Source organism: Chaetodon auriga, chromosome 19 (assembly GCF_051107435.1).
Source record: "Chaetodon auriga isolate fChaAug3 chromosome 19, fChaAug3.hap1, whole genome shotgun sequence".
In the NCBI taxonomy this organism is placed as follows: Eukaryota; Metazoa; Chordata; class Actinopteri; order Chaetodontiformes; family Chaetodontidae; genus Chaetodon; species Chaetodon auriga.
In genome coordinates, this window is record NC_135092.1 from 1,033,089 (window position 1) to 1,052,181 (window position 19,093).

At 40.8% G+C, this 19,093-nt stretch overlaps 1 protein-coding gene across 4 annotated transcripts in view; it reads right to left on the reverse strand.

Annotated features, from left to right (window-relative positions):
• LOC143337715 (uncharacterized) overlaps nucleotides 1-17,791 on the reverse strand; it is a 54,480-nt gene extending 36,689 nt beyond the window's left edge. For 2 of the 4 annotated variants that reach the window (XR_013079195.1, XR_013079194.1), the window contains exons 1-2: nucleotides 17,612-17,791; nucleotides 16,046-16,598 (exon numbers count right to left, since the gene is read on the reverse strand). Coding sequence is in view for 1 of the 4 variants with exons in the window: in XM_076757444.1 (XP_076613559.1) it covers nucleotides 16,359-16,598; nucleotides 17,612-17,767 (396 nt within the window). In the remaining 3 variants the exon portion in view is untranslated. Of the gene's footprint in view, nucleotides 1-10,960; nucleotides 16,599-17,611 lie in introns of those variants that run through there. The other 2 variants (XR_013079196.1, XM_076757444.1) reach the window with 2 other exon arrangements.
• Nucleotides 17,792-19,093: the final 1,302 nt, after the last annotated feature.

A 19,093-nucleotide genomic window follows, 5' to 3' on the forward strand; every position in this document is an offset into this window, starting at 1 on the left:
ATAGACAACCATTTCTTGGGATACATCGTCCTCAGGCCACCACAAGAATCGAAGAAAGTCTCTGTCTTTCTGTGCCACATTGACTTGATGGAACATTGCTTTAACATCAGTCATTAAGGCTACAGGTTCTTGCCGGAATCGTGTGAGGACTCCTAACAATGTGCTGGTGAGGCAAGGGCCTTGTAGAAGCTCCTTGTTGAGAGACTTTCCTCTATACTCTGTCCCACAGTCAAATACGACACGCAGAGTTCTTTTCTTAGGATGGTACACTCCGTGATGTGGAATGTACCACACCTTTCCATCACACTGTTCCACTTCATGTTCAGGAACACATTCAGCATATCTTTTACTGATAACGTCTTGTAGAAAGTAGGTGTATTTCTGGTGGAATTCCTCATCTCTCTCAAACCTTCTTTTCAATCCAAGAATTCGTTGCTTAGCAACACACTCATTGTTTGGCAGAAACACTTCTTTCCTTAAAAAGGAAGCTCCAAGGTGTAATGTCCATCTTGAAGTTTGCACGAATCGTTCATGATGTCTATGAACTTCATATCTACTCTTGACATTTCCTCTTTGTCTTCTGATGACTTTACATTAAAATCATGGTTGTACTGATTGCTTATAAACTCCTCTAACGTGGTTATGGAGATCCTATTTACAGCAGCACTTACACTGCTCCTCGTAACCTGAAAGGGGACCATTGATAACCCACCCCAATAGGGTCTTAATGGCATATGGCCCATTGCCACGACTGTTCACAACATCCCATGGTTCAAGCATTTTGGAGGCATGGGTACCACATCGGCTTGAATGCGAGGAAGGACAACCCCTTCCAGATATGGCCACTTTGCCAACTCTTCCTCCTTGATGGTGTTATGTGGACTTACAGGCATCTTCTTCTGGGTGTAAACCTTTGGCAGTTCATAAATTTGATTCCCAGTGAGGCTTGCAACCTCCAGGTCTGATAGTATATAGCTTGGGACGGATGCCTTCAGGCCCATGGTCAATAAGCTGATTTGAGCTTTCCTTCCATTAAGGTTTAGCCTTCTCATGAGGGATTCTGAACAGAATGTGTCGGTGCTGCCTATATCCAAGAATGCATATGTTTTAATGATTTTGCCTCCCTTGCTTGATTTCACCTGTATGGGCAAGATAGACAGAATGCCTTTGATGTTACCGGCCCCTGTTTGTCCGCATGCGTGCAAAGAGATGAGTGCCTTACTCACTGCTGGTTTTCCTGGTTGATTTGGGTTTGTGTTGTTTGCTCTGTTAATACGAAGAATTCTGGGATGGTTTTGGTTACAATCCTTGCAGGTTAGGCGTTTTTCGCAATTCCTGCTAAGATGCCCAATGCGAAGGCAGCCAAAATAGAGTCCGTTTTGCCTTATAAAAGTAATCCTGTCCCTGTGTGTCCTCTCCCCCATCTGAGGACATTGATCCAGAGTGTGATTTTTAGAGCAGCATACACAAACCATATTGGGGGTAGATGCAGTACTTTGCTTGTGAACTGGTTTCGATCTTGCTTGGTGTACTTCTGCAGGGGGTTCAATGGTGGTAACTGTGGTGGCAAAACTGTCTCCCTTAAACTGGGGGTTGATTTGTGATTTTATCCTGTTTACCAGTTTACTTCCTGCTTTCTGTGGTGTATTTTGGATATCTCCAAAGACTGGATCTGAGACAATTCTTACCTGGCGCTCAACAAATGTAACAATATCCATGAATTGGGGTCTGCGAAAATGTCTTTCCATTATACCACATGCAAAGACTCTCCAATGTTCTCTCAACTTGTATGGAAGTTTCGAAATGACCGTTTTCATGTTGGCTGGCATATTGAGTTCCCCTATATACTGTAAACTTGCAACACTCTCAAAGGAAAAGTGGATATGCTCAGAGAGATTTTACATCTTCCGACTTCAAGATGGTGCCGCGGACGGCTGCCTCGGTGTGTTGGTGCACGTTGTTTTGTCTTTCTCCTCTGCTCTTCTCCCTGTACACAAACAGCTGCACCTCCAGTAACCAGTCTGTCAAGCTCCTGAAGTTTGCGGACGACACCACCCTCATTGGACTCATCTCTGATGGCGATGAGTCCACCTACAGGTGGGACGTTGACCATCTGGTGACCTGGTGTGACCAGAACAACCTGGAGCTCAACGCTCTAAAGACAGTGGAGATGGTTGTGGACAACAGGAAGAACTCAGCCTCACCTGCCCCCATCACTCTCTGTGACTCCACTATTGACACTGTGGAGTCTTTCCGCTTCCTGGGAATTATCATCTCCCAGGACCTCAAGTGGGAGCCAAACATCAGCTCCCTCATCAAGAAAGCACAGCAGAGGATGTACTTCCTACCGCAGCTGAAGAAATTCAGCCTGCCAAAGACAATGATGGTGCACTTTTACACTGCCATCATTGAGTCCATCCTCACCTCCTCCATCACCATCTGGTATGCTGCTGCCACCGTCAAGGACAAGGACAGATTGCAGTGTGTCATTCGGTCTGCAGAGAAGGTGATTGGCTGTAATCTCCCATCTCTCCAGGACCTGTACACCTCCAGGACCCTGAGGCGTGCAGAAAAGATTGTGGCTGATCCCTCTCACCCTGGTCACAAACTCTTTGAGTCACTCCCATCTGGCAGGAGGCTGCGGTCTATCAGGACCAAAACCTCATGCCACAAGAACAGTTTTTTCCCGTCGGCTGTCAGCCTTATTAACAAGGCCCGGAACCCCCCTGACACTCTTCACACTCCACCTCTGCCTCATCTTGTCACATTGACATAGAAACAACTCTATGCGTTACATTAACGCTCAGCTTGGACTTCTTTCTGATTCTGATTCACTTGTGGCCAGTTGAGCACTTTCTCCATGTACGCAGCTGAGATCTTATATTCACCACCAAAGTGCTGCTCCAGTAAATACTTTGCCTGGTCATAGCTCCTGTCTGGAGCCATATGTTGACAGCTGCGCACGAGCTCTTTGGGCTGACTCCTGGTGTACATTTCCAGGAAGTACAAACGATCCCCTTTGTTTCTTGTGTTCTTCTCCACACAGTGTACAAAGGCCCTGACAAAGGTTCGATACTTTAAAGGATCCCCATCAAAATAGGGAATCTGTGGCAGGACGTGAGAGGTTTGCTGCTCCGCTAACAAAGCTGTAATCTCATTTTGTCTGTGCAATAAATTGCATACAGCTGATGTTTCAATATTGCTTTGAGGAGAAATGGCCAGTTCATTTGTTAGCTGCACAGGAGGGTCCACGTGGCTTGTATTGTCTTGTGCTTCGTTCCAAAATGCATGTTGTTGTTGTAAGGATGGTGGTGTTTGTTCTTGCCGAGGTGGTGGTTGTTGAATGGGTGTTTGCTGCTGTTGCATGGATTGTTGTTGCTGTGGTATCAGTTGTTGCTGCTGTGGAAGCAGTTGCTCTGGTTGCTGTTGCTGCTGTGGAAGCAGTTGTTGCTGTAGAAGCAGTTGCTGTGGTTATATGGCTGGTTGATATTCTGGGGCTAGAGGGTTGAATGTGACTGAGGGTTGCTTTGACCTTGTTCCTTTTCTGAAGTATGAGTCCATGTCATCTGATTGTGTATTTGAAGCTTGCTGGTGACTGGGGGATTTTAAAACAGCAATTTTAGCATCAGCAGCTGCCAATTGTGCCTCCAGCTCCATCATTTCCTTTTTCTTTCATAGCTTTTCTTCCTCCTCCTCCAGTGCATGCTTCTTCTTTAACGCTACTGACTGTATGGCAAGTGCAGCTCTTTCTGCCTTGTAAGGGAAATTCTCCTTGTTGCTTGTTGAGAGTTGCTAATTCTCAGAAGAATTACAGACTCGGTGTGATGAATCAGGTCTCTTTAATGCATGCAGCATGGAGGGAAGACTCATGCAGAGTGTTCTCTCCAGATCTCCACAATGTCTTGGCATTTATACTGTTCAACAAAAGGTTGTCACATGCACCTGGTAATGATAAAATCTTTCCTTCAAAAACAATGACAATTTGGGGGAGTTCACTCATCCTGTTCCCAGAGGTTAATACTATACCATAAACTTCTCAGTTACAATGGATCGCACCCTAAAAACTTCCCCCTTCATCCTGTTCCCTCATTGAATGCTCTTCTCACCTTAGTGATCAAAGGCCACAAAGACTTTTACAATTCACAGACTGATTCCCGAGATTAGCAAGTCATCTAATTCCTACAGCCTCTGCTTATTTGCGAGCAGACAAGGTGGAGAACCTGCTGGACCTGCTGGTTCCAGATGACGTTGTGTGACTTTTGTGTGTTGATTTTTTACTTTCCACATTTGAAATGCTATCATTTGGATTTATGATATCTTCATCCTTAGTAACATGTTCCCCAGAATTAGAAACGTTTGGCTTTTCTGTCCATGCATTGACTTCTTCAATGAAATTATTCACATTAAGCATTTTTGCTTTAAACCATGTGACATGTTTTAATTGTTCCTCTGGAGATAGTAGTGGCAGAAGGGAGTCCTGTGTCCCTGTGGCTTCCCAGATTACATGGAGATATTTTCCAAAATGTGTTTTGTAACTTGGTTGCCTTGATAAATTTCAATTTTCTTTCCTTTTGTAATTTGTCGAGTTTTTCCATCTAAGCCTTTGGTGTCATGATGCGTTTTCTGACAGCCGCAGGCTCAGCTGTCAGCACACTGTGAGTGATTTGACTGTTGTCCTCCTTGGACTGGGTTTCAGTCACTGCGGGTTGTGACTGCCTTTCAGTCAGCAGCGGCACTGACTGTGTTGGGTCAGATTTAACCATTTGATTCTGCGGCTGAATTGGGTCACCATTTGAACGCATTTCAATTTCAGGCATAGCAGGCTGTTCACCCATTACTGCATCATCATGTGTTTGACCCTGTGCACCATTAACAGAATCCATAATTCACAACACAATACCTTAAATCAGTCAGCAACACCAAAACCCACAATTATTATTTATCACAGTTAAACAAGAACTTGATTGAGATCAACACACCCACAAACGTGTTGCAATCAAGCCAAAAATATGTATAAAATTCAAAAAAAAAAAAAAAAGAAAAAAAGAAAGATGTTGAATGTTGACCTGCACAGCCCATAAAAACCAAAACACGTATTCACAGTCGAAAACTGTTTGCTTCCCGACTCACTGCACACCCACCTGGCTTCAATCACTGCCAGGTATAAATCAGTTACCATAGCAACCGACTGAGACTGACAGGTGACAGGAGCAACCATAGCAACCAGTTAGATTTGACAGGACGTCATAGCAAGGCCAGACGATTCATTTAAATAAATAAAAATAACCAAAAATGTATTTTGGCTCCAACAGAAATGTAAGAACATTCTTTGTGTTTTTCAGGATCTCGACATGCAGCCAGAGGGCTATCGCTCTAGGTAAAGAAACAAGATAAGGCATGACATGGTATTTTATGTCAGTTATAAAATTGCCAAGTGATTAAAATTTGAATGGAACTACGTCCAGCGGTGGATCCAGCATCAGTTACCAATGCAACAATGTCTCCCAATACAGGTCCAGGTCCAAGTCCCAGTGCAGTGATGCCTCAAGACACACCACCAGGTCCACGTGTGATAGGTCTCAGCGCAGTGAGGACTTGAGACACACCATCGGGTCCAGGCGTGATGGGTCTCAGTGCAGTGAAGACATGAGACACACTGTCAGGTCCAAGCGTGATGGGTCTCAGTGCAGTGAAGACTCAAGACACACTGTCAGGTCCAGGCGTGATGGGTCTCAGCGCAGTGAAGACTTGAGACACACTGTCAGGTCCAGGCGTGATGGGTCTCAGCGCAATGATGACTCGAGACATTACCACAGATCCCGCAGCCACAATGATGTCTCCAGGACCCCAGCCAGGTCCAGACGATAAAAGATCACAGCACGGTGATCACACCAGCCCCCCATCACACACCAAGGCATAGTGAGTTGTCGAAAGACCGCAATTTCATCAGAACACTTCAGTCAGTAGCATCGATGCACTCCTATTCATTAGAATATTACAGATTTATTATTTCTCTTGTAATGTGGCCCAAATCTGTTGACAGTTTTGTCCTTTGGTAATTTCTAAAATATACTTTCTGTGGCGCAGATGCAGTGACTGAGAGTGGAAAGTGGACATTCCTATTCCCTTGGGATGGTAAGTGTGTAGTGTAATGTAGACGACAGGACACTGAGCAAGAGAGAGAGACACTTTTAAAACTACCACCTTATCTCCCTCTACTGTTCACTCTGCTTTTCAATTATAAGTGGCTTCATTTTCTACCATCAATCGTACGGTTTCTTTCTATCATGTCAGATAACATTTGATTTTTTTTTTTCCAATGCTATGATTGTGTTAATGACAAACACTGAAGCTGATTACAAAAACAATTGTGAACCAGCTAGTTAGCCTAGCTATTCAAATTGGAGGTAACCATTGTAATCAACAAATGTGCTCATTTTTTTCAGTGTACCAGAAGGTACAGGTAAAGGTAAGTTTACTGGTTGACCTCCACAATCACTATAAGCAAGCACAACCTGCCTCTTCAGCTATCCACATTGAGAGGATGGAGACTATAGAGGATTTTGAGAAAGAGGAGCAATGCCTATGTAATAAACAAGCCTTTGATACCCTGGTAGGTTTTACAAGTATGGAATACAGAACCAGTGCACTCGCACACTGTTAGGTTCCTCTGGGGACTGTCAGTCAACTTAATCATGGACTTTCAGCAGGTGCTGAAAATTGCAAAAATCGGCAGGAAGAAGGACTGTGTCCACAAAGTCCTTGACAGGTATGTTTCTACATACAGTATTAATTTTGTGTTTTAATGTTTGGGTGGTATGTTGTTTTTCAATGTCTGAACTTTTTTTTCTGGGTGTGGACCAGACAGCATTTCATTAGCAGTGTCCATATTCTGAGTATGTGATAACAGGTGAAAATTAAGAGAACTTACAAGTTCACAACACAATGCATTGTATAGACTAGCTGTTCTTGATCAATGTATTATGAAGGTTTTATGACATGTGCTATTCCTGTTTTTCCCACATATATCATTCAAATTGATTTTGTAGATGTAATTTATTTTTCTTTAGACTCTTCACTAATGCCCTGATGGCCAATTTCAACATGAAGGGCAAGGGGGAAAAGGGCGAAAAACCTTTGGAAAAAACAAAGGTTTACAGAGCAATACAAGGTAAGCCCATATTTCATGTTGAAGGGAAGAAAAGTTTGCTAGCGCCAATATCTAAATAATGACTTGATTGGACAAAACATTTCCTTGCCTGTTGACATTTAAAATACAATGCCAACTGCCTACCATGGCTGATTTTGTATTAATACAGAATTGGTAGTTGCATATAGGCAACATATTTTTGCTTAGATATGCGGATTTGGTGTATGACAGCAGTTTGCCTTTGCATATTTCTTATCATTTGTCTTTTTCTACTTGGGCAGATGGAGTCATGCAATTTGATAACACGGCAACTTAGGACTTCATAAGGACACATGTTTCAGTGCATTTAAAGCATGCACCACAAGGAAGTGGAGGTGGGGGGTTCACAGTCATTCAAGACTGATTTTTTGATTTTCATTTGTTTATTTGTTTGTTTATTTTCATTAGTCAGCCCTTTTTCTGTGTTCAGTTGGATTTTTACCTCAGTGTTCACACTTAAATTTTTATTGTTTTATATTTTCATTCTTATATTTGTGGTACAGACCAGAGATAAGGTAATTTTATTTATTGTATTTTACTATGATTTTTTTACAAACTTAACTGCGGGTTACGTTGACTACTACTCAGAACTGATATTCCATTGGGGGAATCTGTTCAACTTTTTTTTCTGTGTTCAGTTGGATTTTTACCTCAGTGTTAGCATTATATAGTAGTAGTAGTAGTAGTAGTAGTAGTAGTAGTACTTCTCAGCTGAAGTCAGGAGGTTCTTAAGACTGACATGTTTGCAATAAAGATGGGGAAAAACCAGTCAGGACTGGATTGTGATTTATTGTAAACCTGACTGTAGTCCCATGTGTCAAGAAGGTGGGGGACCTGTTTCCTGTACCAGTTAATTTTCCTGTAGCTTAATTTGGCTCAGCAGCAGGTTTGAAGTGGAAATGTATAACGCCTTTGTATGCATTTCCAGTTACCATCTGCTGCTGAGAATCAAATGAAGCTATTGGAAAATGAATTGGAACAATATGCCACCTTCTGAAATGGGACTACAGTTATGCACAGAGCAGTGTAAAAACAATGTCTAAAATGAGTTTAAATTTGATGTAGAAAAGACGTCCACAAAGCCCACATTTGGACTACAATTAGCTCTTTTACGAAGGTACTGTGGACGTCATTAATGGACATTCACTAGACGTCGGAAAAAAGACGTCGCCCGGAGTAACAGTGTTCACCTTCAGGGGACCAAAATTAGACGTGCAGAAATGACATTGAAAAGGCGTTGTTTGAACGTGTCTTCGCGCAGTGGGTGGTGAGGTGGTAACTGACACATATTACAGAGTATAGAAACAGGATATCTGTACATATATTTAAATAATAAGTACAGAAATGGAGGTACTATGCTAGTATTTTGGAGTTAAGCCAGTGGTGTGGTACATATGCACTGAAGAAAGACATTAGTAGTATGTAGAACAGAACAGACTTACTGAATACAAGGCTTTAAAATGTGTAAACTCACAGTAGTGGGTGTATATGGTATTTTCCTTGTCCCATGTGCAAAGATCTCGGGGGCCCACCAATACTTCGATGGACTATTCACCCTCCAATACTAATGGAGTATGGACATTTAGTCTTGTATTATGGCCATGAGAGTTTTTTTTTTTTTGCAAAGAGAGAAAACAAAGAGAATGGACTATTAAGATAGTACAGCCTAACCACCATGTAAAGTGTGATGTGTGTGTGATACTTGCCTGTTTACTTACCTTACACCAAATGTTCTATTTTTGAGATGTTGCTCAGTATTGCTAGAGAATGGTAAAGAAAATGTTTGGTAACATTTTGATTTAGTAGGGGAGAGTGTTTCGACCAAGAATTATTCGGGAATTTGCATAGTGGTCACTTCAATTAAAATAGAATACATCAGCTTAAGCAGAATATATTCTATTTTCATTGTATTTTGATATCGCTAATATTCTAAATATGATTCTGATTAATGTTACTAAGTAGGGGTCAGAGTTCAGTATAGAGAGTGATGTCATCAGTCAGTGCCGGAGAGCGAAAAAAAAGAAGGGAGTCACAGAGAGCATGCGTGGTTGTGTACTGAAGCTCGCGCCAGTTTTCTTTATGAAAAAACAACTTCAAGTAAGAACTGGAAAGAATAAAGGTTGCCAAGAAGGAGACAAAGTCATGTCTGCTTAAGGGTGCAACACATGACCTAATAAATGTTCACAAAATTTCTTAAATTGAACTGGCTTAATAATAAATGTACAGAGATGAGTTTGAAGAAATCTTTTGAAGTTTTATTTAGGTACACCTGTTAAATTCTAAGAAACAGTGTTGTGAACTGCATAATGTGAAGTTAGCTGCTGCATATGTACTTTTTTATGACTGAGCAACTGTCGACCTGTGTCGCCCTACCTGCAGATTTGTATAGCAGCCACCCACCAGTAACGGCCCCCAATTTTGGAAATAAAACTTTGAGGGCATCACATAACTGTAAGCAAGAAATGGAGGCAAGTGTAAGCCTCTCCAAAAGAGAGTTAAAACTCATCAAGTCAGAAATAGCATTCATCACACTGCATGACAAATTAGCAAATCCTTACAATACAGCTAGCCTGAACAACTAATTTCTTGTTATTACCTCTTCATGTGTTGTGCTTTCATTGAGATGAGCAGTCCTACGGCCCAATCCTGCATGCATATGGACCATTTCCTCCTGCTTTTTTGGGGTTTTTTCACACTGGGATCAGGGATCGATTGCTTCTCTTTGGTTACCCGGATGTTGACTCTGGATTTTTGACACTGAATTTTTGGAGACATTGAATTTTTTCGCACTGAATATTTTGAGACATCAAATTTTTTTACACTGAATTTTTTGAGACTGATTTTTTTTACACTGATTTTCAAATGCAGCACTGTGTTTGTGAATTTAGTGCTCTGCACTGTTTTGCACTGTGTGTTTTTTCTTCAATATTACATTCCTATCTCTTGTATCAAGTCTTTGCATATACACAATTTTCTCTCTGCTACATATTTCTTGACAAAAGTGCAATACTGGAAAACACGGTAACACTTTCTATGAAGACCACATCTATAGTGCATTATGAGCACATTCATAGTGAATTATAATGCTCATCATAATAAATCATAATGCATTATGGCTATACTCATAATGCTTTATGGTGCACTATTTCAACAGTTATGAATAACTATAAATCTAGCTTATAATGACTTATAAATCCAAGGGTCTTATGAGTGCTCTTGACAAGGTTATAAACTACAGACTGACTGATGGGGCTTATAATACGTTTTGACTACTTGTACCCCTCTATACACACACCTCAACAATAGACTGTTGTAAGGGCTCATAGGATGCTATAAAACTCCATGAACGATCGTAAGTTATCAATGTATGCTTTGAGTAAAGTGAAGTTCATATGGTTGCATCTGTAATGCAGCATACCTCATTGCAATGTTTCATTGTTGGTGTTAAGTAAAGGGTAACACATTTGCATGCATTTAAAAGAATCATAAGTTATTATGTCAGATACTAAAATATAAAGACACTAAATACGTAGACATAATAGTTTTCAGCTGAAAACATGGTTTTGGGGTTTAGTTACTGTTGGTATAAAACACTAAAAGTGATAAAAAGACAAAACACATTTTAAGTCTCTCTATTTCTCAACTTTATTTTCAGAATAGAAACCTTAACACTTAAGTGCAAACATGTGGCATTCTTTTTAACTTGTTAACGTGGCAAACATTATATATATATATAGATTGATAATGTGCTATCTTATCTTATTGTGGGGGTTGGGGGGGTTGGTATTGTTCTTTTGTCTGTCTGTGTCTTTTGTATTTCGTGCAGGTTTGGAGGTGTGGCGTGCAGTTGTGCTTTGCTGATTGGCATCCTGCAATTATCTCCCTGAGTTTTTAAGCTCTGCGTTTTCTTACTGCTGGTTGTCAGGTCGTTTTGGTATTCCTGGCAATCTTGGTAACCTTGGTATCCTGTATTCTGCTCGTGATTTTCCTGTGTCATTGTTCCTGGTGAGGTTTGCGCTGCCACGCAGCTACTGTTTTTTCCTGTGCCTGTCTATAGAAACATAGTTCTGCCTGCCCGCCTGTACTTTTTTGTTTTTGGGTCTGTCTTAGTTAGCTTGTGATTTTGTGTTTGTGGTTTTTTCCTCCTGAGGAGAGATTTTGGTTTATTGTTCCTTTTGTTACTTAATAAAAACCGTTTAACAGCTACCTGTTTTTTCATCCTCTGTACCTTGGCATTAGTCATTTTCTGGTGGTGTCCAGACCTAACACTTATCTTGTAATGGATGAACAGAGCAAGTAAATTGTTAGCATTAAGACTTAAAAACAACAGTCATCTAACAGTACAGAGGTTAAAGTCTGATAATTCAATGTTCTCAAAACCAAAAGAAATTCCAGAGTCTTTTGCAGAATTTGATAAATCTCTATAAAAAAAAAACAGACACTTACACGGATGATGAAGAATTAGTAACATTTTTGAGAGATGTCAAGTTAACAGAGTTATCAGAGCCTATGGCAAAGGAGTTGGACAAACCTATTCATGAAAGGGGAATACAGCAGGTGATCTCAACACCGAAAAACAACGGAAGATCTTCAGTGTGTTTTTCCAGCCTTCGACCTCATCTGAACCTGACCTGAACTCCTTATCTGATCCTGTTCCTGTTACCTTCGCTTGACAAAATGCCAGATCTGCTTACTCTCTGGGTCTGAAAGAGCTTATGTTCCGAATTGAGATTTGTTTTTCTCAGTGGCTTCGAAACAATTTCATCCCCATCATCTCATCCATCAGAGCTCGCTCTCAGCTCGGTACAGTGCACAGTTGTCTCGGTCCTTTGTTTGCCTGTCCCTGTGTACTGTCAGCTGGTACTACACTTGGGTCTTTCCGGTACCTCAATGCATAAACGCTTATCACCATGTTTAACAATCTGGTACCATGGCCCCCTCCTGGAGGGAGGTGTAAGCCAAGTTATTAGACGTTAAATATTACATCATAATCCAGAAATGTCATTTAAAATGATGATGGTAAAATTCATATTTTCCATGCAGAAATAAATCAGAACTTGATTAAAAAGACAGATTAGTGCATTAATTAATTCATTCACTCTAAAAAAGGGTTAAAATCTTTAATCTAAAAAATATTTTATTTCATTTCATTGGAGGTGAAAGTGCTTAATGTGCTCAGTTTGTGACGTTTGTAAAGATTCAGGTGACATGGGAGGAGGATAGCGCTGAACTCGATGAGTTCAGGTGACATGCGCAGGATACAGGGCTGATCCCCTACCAGCCAATCAGAGCCCAGCTCGCTCCGTGTCGCTTAAGCTCACTTGCGTTTCCGACTTTCTTTCTCTTTCGTGCAAGCGGGATCAGACAGGAGATATTGTATTGCCGTCGAGCTGAGGAAAAACGTGAGTGTTGGCTAACTTGTCGCCGCCATGTTTGCTAACACCAGTCATATTCGCCGTTTAAAGTCGAGCAAGGGCTAGTGCATTGTGACGTTAGATGTCTTACTTTGTCCTCATGTCACCTGTGTCTGCAAAGTGGGGAAAAAAAAAAACCCCTGGAGTTTGTGAGCCGTGCTCCTTTATAAGTTGGAGTGTGTGGCTATGATTGAACTTTCCTGGTGAGTGAATTTTATTGTTAATTTTGTGAGTGAATTAGTTGGTACCGACCTGTTGTTTACTGTTAGATAATTAAGGAGATGCTGATTTGATGCATGCGTTATTTCTATACGTGCCGTGCATAAGGCCATGCGCTGTAAATTACCCCCGGCTGTGTTTTTTTTTTGTTTTGTGCGCGGTGGTGGTGAGTAAACGAGTGAGAGTAACGTGTGGTCGGAGCAGCTAATTCATACAGAAGTCTTTGTAAAGTTCAAAAGAGTAAATGCATAGTTTTCCTTTTGGCCTATTGCAGGCCGGGTCTTTTTCTTTGTCCCTGTTGAAGTTGTTGAAGAAGTGGACTTCTTCTGCTGTCCTCTGCGCTGCAACAGTGGTGGTAGAGTCAAGCAGTTGTGGCGAGCCACATTAATCGAAGCAACGATCCTGAGATATCTGAACTGTTGTTTCCATCATCATTCTGGTAGGACTGATCTTTGCCATAACGCTGAAGGAATTCGTTTTGCACATTTCATTGTTGAAGGACACTAAGAGAGAAACTGTTCATGCTTTAAAGGTGCATTCTGAAGTTGTATTGGATTTGTATTTGATTTTTTGATTTGATTTTTTGAAGTTGTTTGTAAATTGATACTTCACTTCTAGTGGTGTTTGATAAGCACTTTAAAGGGTGTTTTGATAAATTCATTTAATTGCACTGTTAAAAATCCAAACTCATTGTACTGACAATCTTAAGGTGTAGCTTATCTCTAGGATTAAAATTAGCACAGGATAAACTTAAAGTGGGTCCTAAACACATTAAGAATTAAGAGCCACTAACAGTAATAGTTTTTTTTTTTTCCTTGTTTTGTTTATTTGTTTTTGGTCACAGTGTAAATAATTTCCTTGAAGATAGGAAATCATTGTGTATTGTGACAAATGTTTTATTTTCTTCCTGTTTACATAAATAATCAATACAATTACACGTGTTTTTTTTTTAACTTATCTGTTTTTGTGACTTTTACTCTTGCTGCTTCATGCACATCACTAAATACTCCCTCCTCCTGTAACGAACCTAGAACCTGATAACTGGTCCATGTGATAGTGAAGCTATGCAGTGATACCGTTTCTGAACCACCCAGTGTCTACCATCTTGATTTAGAGCTGAGATTGGTTACAGAGGCAATAATAGTCGTAATAGACAAGGAAAGCAAAGACTCAACCAAATGGCAATCAAATAGGCCGATATTATTGTTGAATACAGACCTACATATATTAACAGTGATTTTAGTGAGACACGTTAATAAAATTATTACAAAAATTATCCACCCTGATCAATTAGGATTCATCACAGGAAGATATTATGGAGACAATATTATAAGACTCCTCAATCAAGTATCCTGGCAATACCTATTTCAGACATTGAGAAGATTCCAATTTGGCCCCAGTTTCATAAAATGGATACAAATTCTATATTCTAATCCACAAGCTGCTGTCGAAGTGAATGGATTCATTTCAGACTGATTTGCTCTTGAACGACTTTGGAGACAGGGTTGTCCCCTATCACTTTTGTTGTTTGATATTAGTATTGAACCGTTGGCACAGCTCATTAGGGATGACAACAACATAAAGGGACTGACAACAAATGAAGAACAAGGTAAGATTTCGATGTACAAAGATCATCATCCCAACTCTGCTTCAGGAGAAGCTCTCCCAGCTGAGCATGCCTGGCTCCACCTGCAGGTGGATTACAGACTTCCTGTCTGACAAACAGTGTGTGAAGCTGGGGAAACACATCTCTGACGAAAAGACCATCAGCACTGGATCCTCGCAGGGCTGCGTTCTTTCTCTTCTGCTCTTCTCCCTGTATATGAACAGCTGCACCTCCAGTCACCAGTCTGTCAAGCTCCTGAAGTTTACAAACGACCCCACCCTCATCGGACTCATCTCTGATGGTGACACCACAAGAACAGTTTTTTCCCATCTGCTGTCAGCCTTATCAACAAGGCCCGGCACCCCCCCTTGACACTCTTCACACTCCACCTCTGCCTCTACTACCACATTGACATTGCCATAACTCTGTGCATTACATTAACGCTCAGCTTGGAGTTCCTTATGATTTTACTGTATCACTGTCAGCTGTACTGCTCTCTTTATTCTGGGAAAAAAAAAGAAATAAATAAATAACAGTCTGTGTGTATATATATTTGTTGTATTTTTTACTTTTTAATAGCTTATTTTTAGAAGATTTGTCATGCACCAACTTCACGAAAACAAATTCCTGGTATGTGTAAAATTGTACTTGGCAATAAAGCTTTTTCTGATTCTGATTCTGATGTACTTATATATATATATATATATCTCCAGACCTGCAACAACAATACCATACTTAAAGAATCTCATCTCATTTTATGGATACTTTTCGGGGTATAAAGTAAATGAACAAAAGACAATGGCTCTGGATATAAATGGCAGGATCCCACAAATGACCAAATTACAGAGTGGGTTTCTATGGCCGAATGATGGCTATATGATGCAAAAGCAAAATTCAAAATATCAGTAAAGACATGGATAGATGGTAAACACTTCCCTTGTCTCTGTTAGGATGTATTGAGAGTGTATGTATGAAAGTACTTCCTAGACTTTTAAACCCATTTCAGATGTTACCTATTGATATTCCTAAATCGACATTTGATAAATTGGACAGGCTTATTTCAAATTTTATATGGCAAGGAAAGCAGCATAGAATTGAACTACATGGATACAGGTTTTAGAAAATGGTCAGAATATGGACTCACTAACCTGCACCAAATCCAACTACCCTTAACAGAGTTTCCAGTCTACAGTAGTAGTTCATACACTTAACTGAAAAAACAGCAAGTTGTCGATTCATAATCAACCTGTTGTAATTGTATCACAGAAAAAACAGGAATGAACCCAAATGCAGACTAGACAGTGCGGGGCTGGTGCAGTTCAATAAATTTATTAACAGAAAGCCAACCAAACAGAGACTTACAGAAGGTTGAGGTTGGTGAATCAGAATCACTAAATCACAGGAGAAAAAATTCTGAGGTTGACAGGAACACTTGACATAAAAGGGAACGAAGACAAACTGACAAAAACTAAGGGAAACACACAGGCTAAAATACACATGGGAGAACTAATGAGGCACAGGTGAGACAAATAAAAAAAACATCACAAGGATGGCAAAACACAGAAAGCCAAAGCCAATCCGATCACAACCTGGTTCATCTGCTCTCTTCATACATACCTTTGATGAATAAAGAACCACCAACCATCAGGTATGTGAGAAGATGGTCAGAGGAGTCGAGCACAGCACTGAGGGACTGCTTTGAAACCACTGACTGGGATGAGTTGTGCAGTCCACACGGGGAGGACATTTACAGTTTGACAACCTGCATTACGGACTACATTGACTTCTGTGTGGAAGACACTGTGCCTACCAGGAAGGTGTGGTGTTTCCCAAACAACAAACCCTGGGTGTCCACGGAACTGAAAGCCCTACTGAATGAGAAGAACCAGTTCTTGTCCCAAGGAGCAGGGTAACGCTGGTTGTATGATCCTCACATCACACACCAGCCGGACACATGGAAGGTTGCCTGGGCCTCTTTGTCGCTCTGGAGGTCAAGATGTTCTTGTATATTGGCCGTGCACTCCATGACATCGGCCTGGAAGGGCTCCACCACCCCGTTGGGGACAGCGAGATTCTGGAAGTCCCTGAAGCAGATTTCCATGTCAGCCTGTTCTGCCCTCAAGTGGTCGGTGTAACAGACCAGGTGGTCATCAATCAGCTCATCGGACACCTGAGACAGGTATAAACCACAAATATATTCTGTAAGTGTACTTTTGGGCTATTTTTGTTTATTCATTAGGTGACATATGATTTATCATTGGTGAATTTAATTTAAATTAATTAAAATAGGTAAGATAACTTTATTTACTTTATTGATCACCACACTACATGCACATGCTGTTTTTGTTGAACACAACAGCAACACACGACATGCACATGCCATGCTTTTGGTGAAATTGTTCCTCCGCATTTGACCCATCCTGGTAAGTCCTTCCTCCGTGGCAGACCAGGAGCGGTGGGACCAGTTCCTCTTTGTCACCGTTCGGTCAGGTTGTGATCTTCTTGCATGTTTTTAGTGATTTTTTTTTTTTGTGGAGGATAACCCAGGTGAACTTCAATTCAATTCAATTCAATTCAATATTCCTTTATTTAGCCACAATTGTATCTATAATTACTATTATTACAACTACAAGAATAATAGGTTATTCATAGCAATAATCATAATAATGAGGAAGATAATAATAATAATAATAATAATAATAATAATGCCTTGGCCAGCTGTGGGACATGAGTGAACTGATGCCGGCCTACGCTCTGTCTGTACAGTTCCAGTTTGGCGAGCAAGCTGCGGATGATGGCCTTGGAGTGGACCAGAGTCACTGCAGTGCAGTTCCCCTGCAGCTTGAGAGTGATTCGTTCATTTTCTCAACAATGTCAGCCAGGTAGATGACATCGCAGCGGCAGGATAGCACCTTCTCCCAGAGAGATGCATTGGCATCCTTGAGAAAATCCAGGACTGTGTTGAATAGCTTGCAAAAACGAGCAAGACAGTTGCCCTTGGACAGCCAGTGCACCTCTATGCCGCCCACTGATCGATGCAAGGCTCCGGTTCCTTTTACAAATGTTTACTATGCCAACACTGTAGAACTAAATGTTCATATATACAAAATAAAAGACAACGTCAGTTAAATAACGTGGCTTAGCACCGTAGCTAATATGGATAAAAACACATCAAACACTAACCACTTTAGCCTGCTCTTCAACCAGCGGCAGAGTCATTCCCCAGTGGCAGTCTTCACGGTCAACGTTCTTAATCAGGAACCTCTCATAAACTTCATTCAGACAATTTGCAAAGCATGGAGTGATTAACAAAAAGGAGGGAGACGAACTGGCGGACATCACTGCTACAGGTGCTCCTTGGTCTCTGGTGAAGCTGGTGGAGCTAACAGATGCTACTTCCTGTTTTTTCACTAATTTCAAAACAAAGCATGTATTTCAAAATAAACTCAAAATCGACTGCATTTACAACCTCAGTATGCAGCAACAGGGGCTCGAATGTCTCATTATTCTCCCCACATAGTCCTCTGAACAGCCGGTCATTCAATGGTTGGGCCTTGATTTTATTGTTGGCTTTGACTGCCACATTCAGGGACATGTGAAATGGAGGGCTGATGTTTTAGGCCACCAGGTTGTGCAACACACAGTGGACCATCAGGATGTGCCGTGCCCACGCCTTCAAGAGATTGGTGAAACCACGGTACCTGACTGTTACTGTTATAGAAACGCCCCCCATTTGCAGCAAAACGCCTTCCTCTCAGCTATTTTGCTCCTAGCGCCTCCCGACGTTCTCTGAATGCCCACTGGGGGGCAGTATTGCCCCCATTGAGAAACCCTGCAATAGGAGCATGAGATATATGTATTTGTTTATTATTTATGTACTGCTGGGTACCTTGTGAATTTCACCCAGGGGATCCTCGTAGCTTAAGATCAGAATTTATTCATTGATTATATTTTGTTTTATTAATCTGACTCTGCAAAGAAAGTTATAAATGTAGTAGAGTTAAACTCTTTGCCTCTGAAATGTACTAGAACAGAAGCTGAAAGTAGCAGAAAGTGAAAATACTTGAGTGAAGTATAAATACTTTGAAATTCTGCTAAAGTACAGGATTATTATTAGTTTCTTTGCATCACTGTTTTAAATGTATTCTGAGTTGTGGGAGCAGACCCCTTTTCTGCAAAATTAAGCACAGAAAAACTGATTAATGCTGTAAGTCCACACCCTCCAGAAAAAAAGTTATACTGAATGTTAGTGTAGTCAATGACACATTGTAATTAATGCACATTTTGCATTCATATTGATGGGACATTGCTGTAGATATAGTCGCTGCTGCTGTCTCTCCTGCTTGAAACCAGGGTGACAGCTCGAATTTCTACCCAGAGCTACATGAACCACATGACCACACGCTGGCGAGATCAAACAAAGTTGTGGGTCTCTCTTTCAAAGATGCTGGCCATGTGTGTGTGTTTCCACCCTTGTATGGAAGCCCTTTTCCACCAGACAATGGAAAAAAAAAAAAAAAAAGAAAGAAATTTGCAACTGTTTCCAAAAAAATGGGACACTGTGAAATGTAAATAATGTGATGATTCACAAAGCATGTATATGTATAATTTAGATGAGACAGTATATTAGACAGTATATTTTACTGTATATATTACAATTACAAT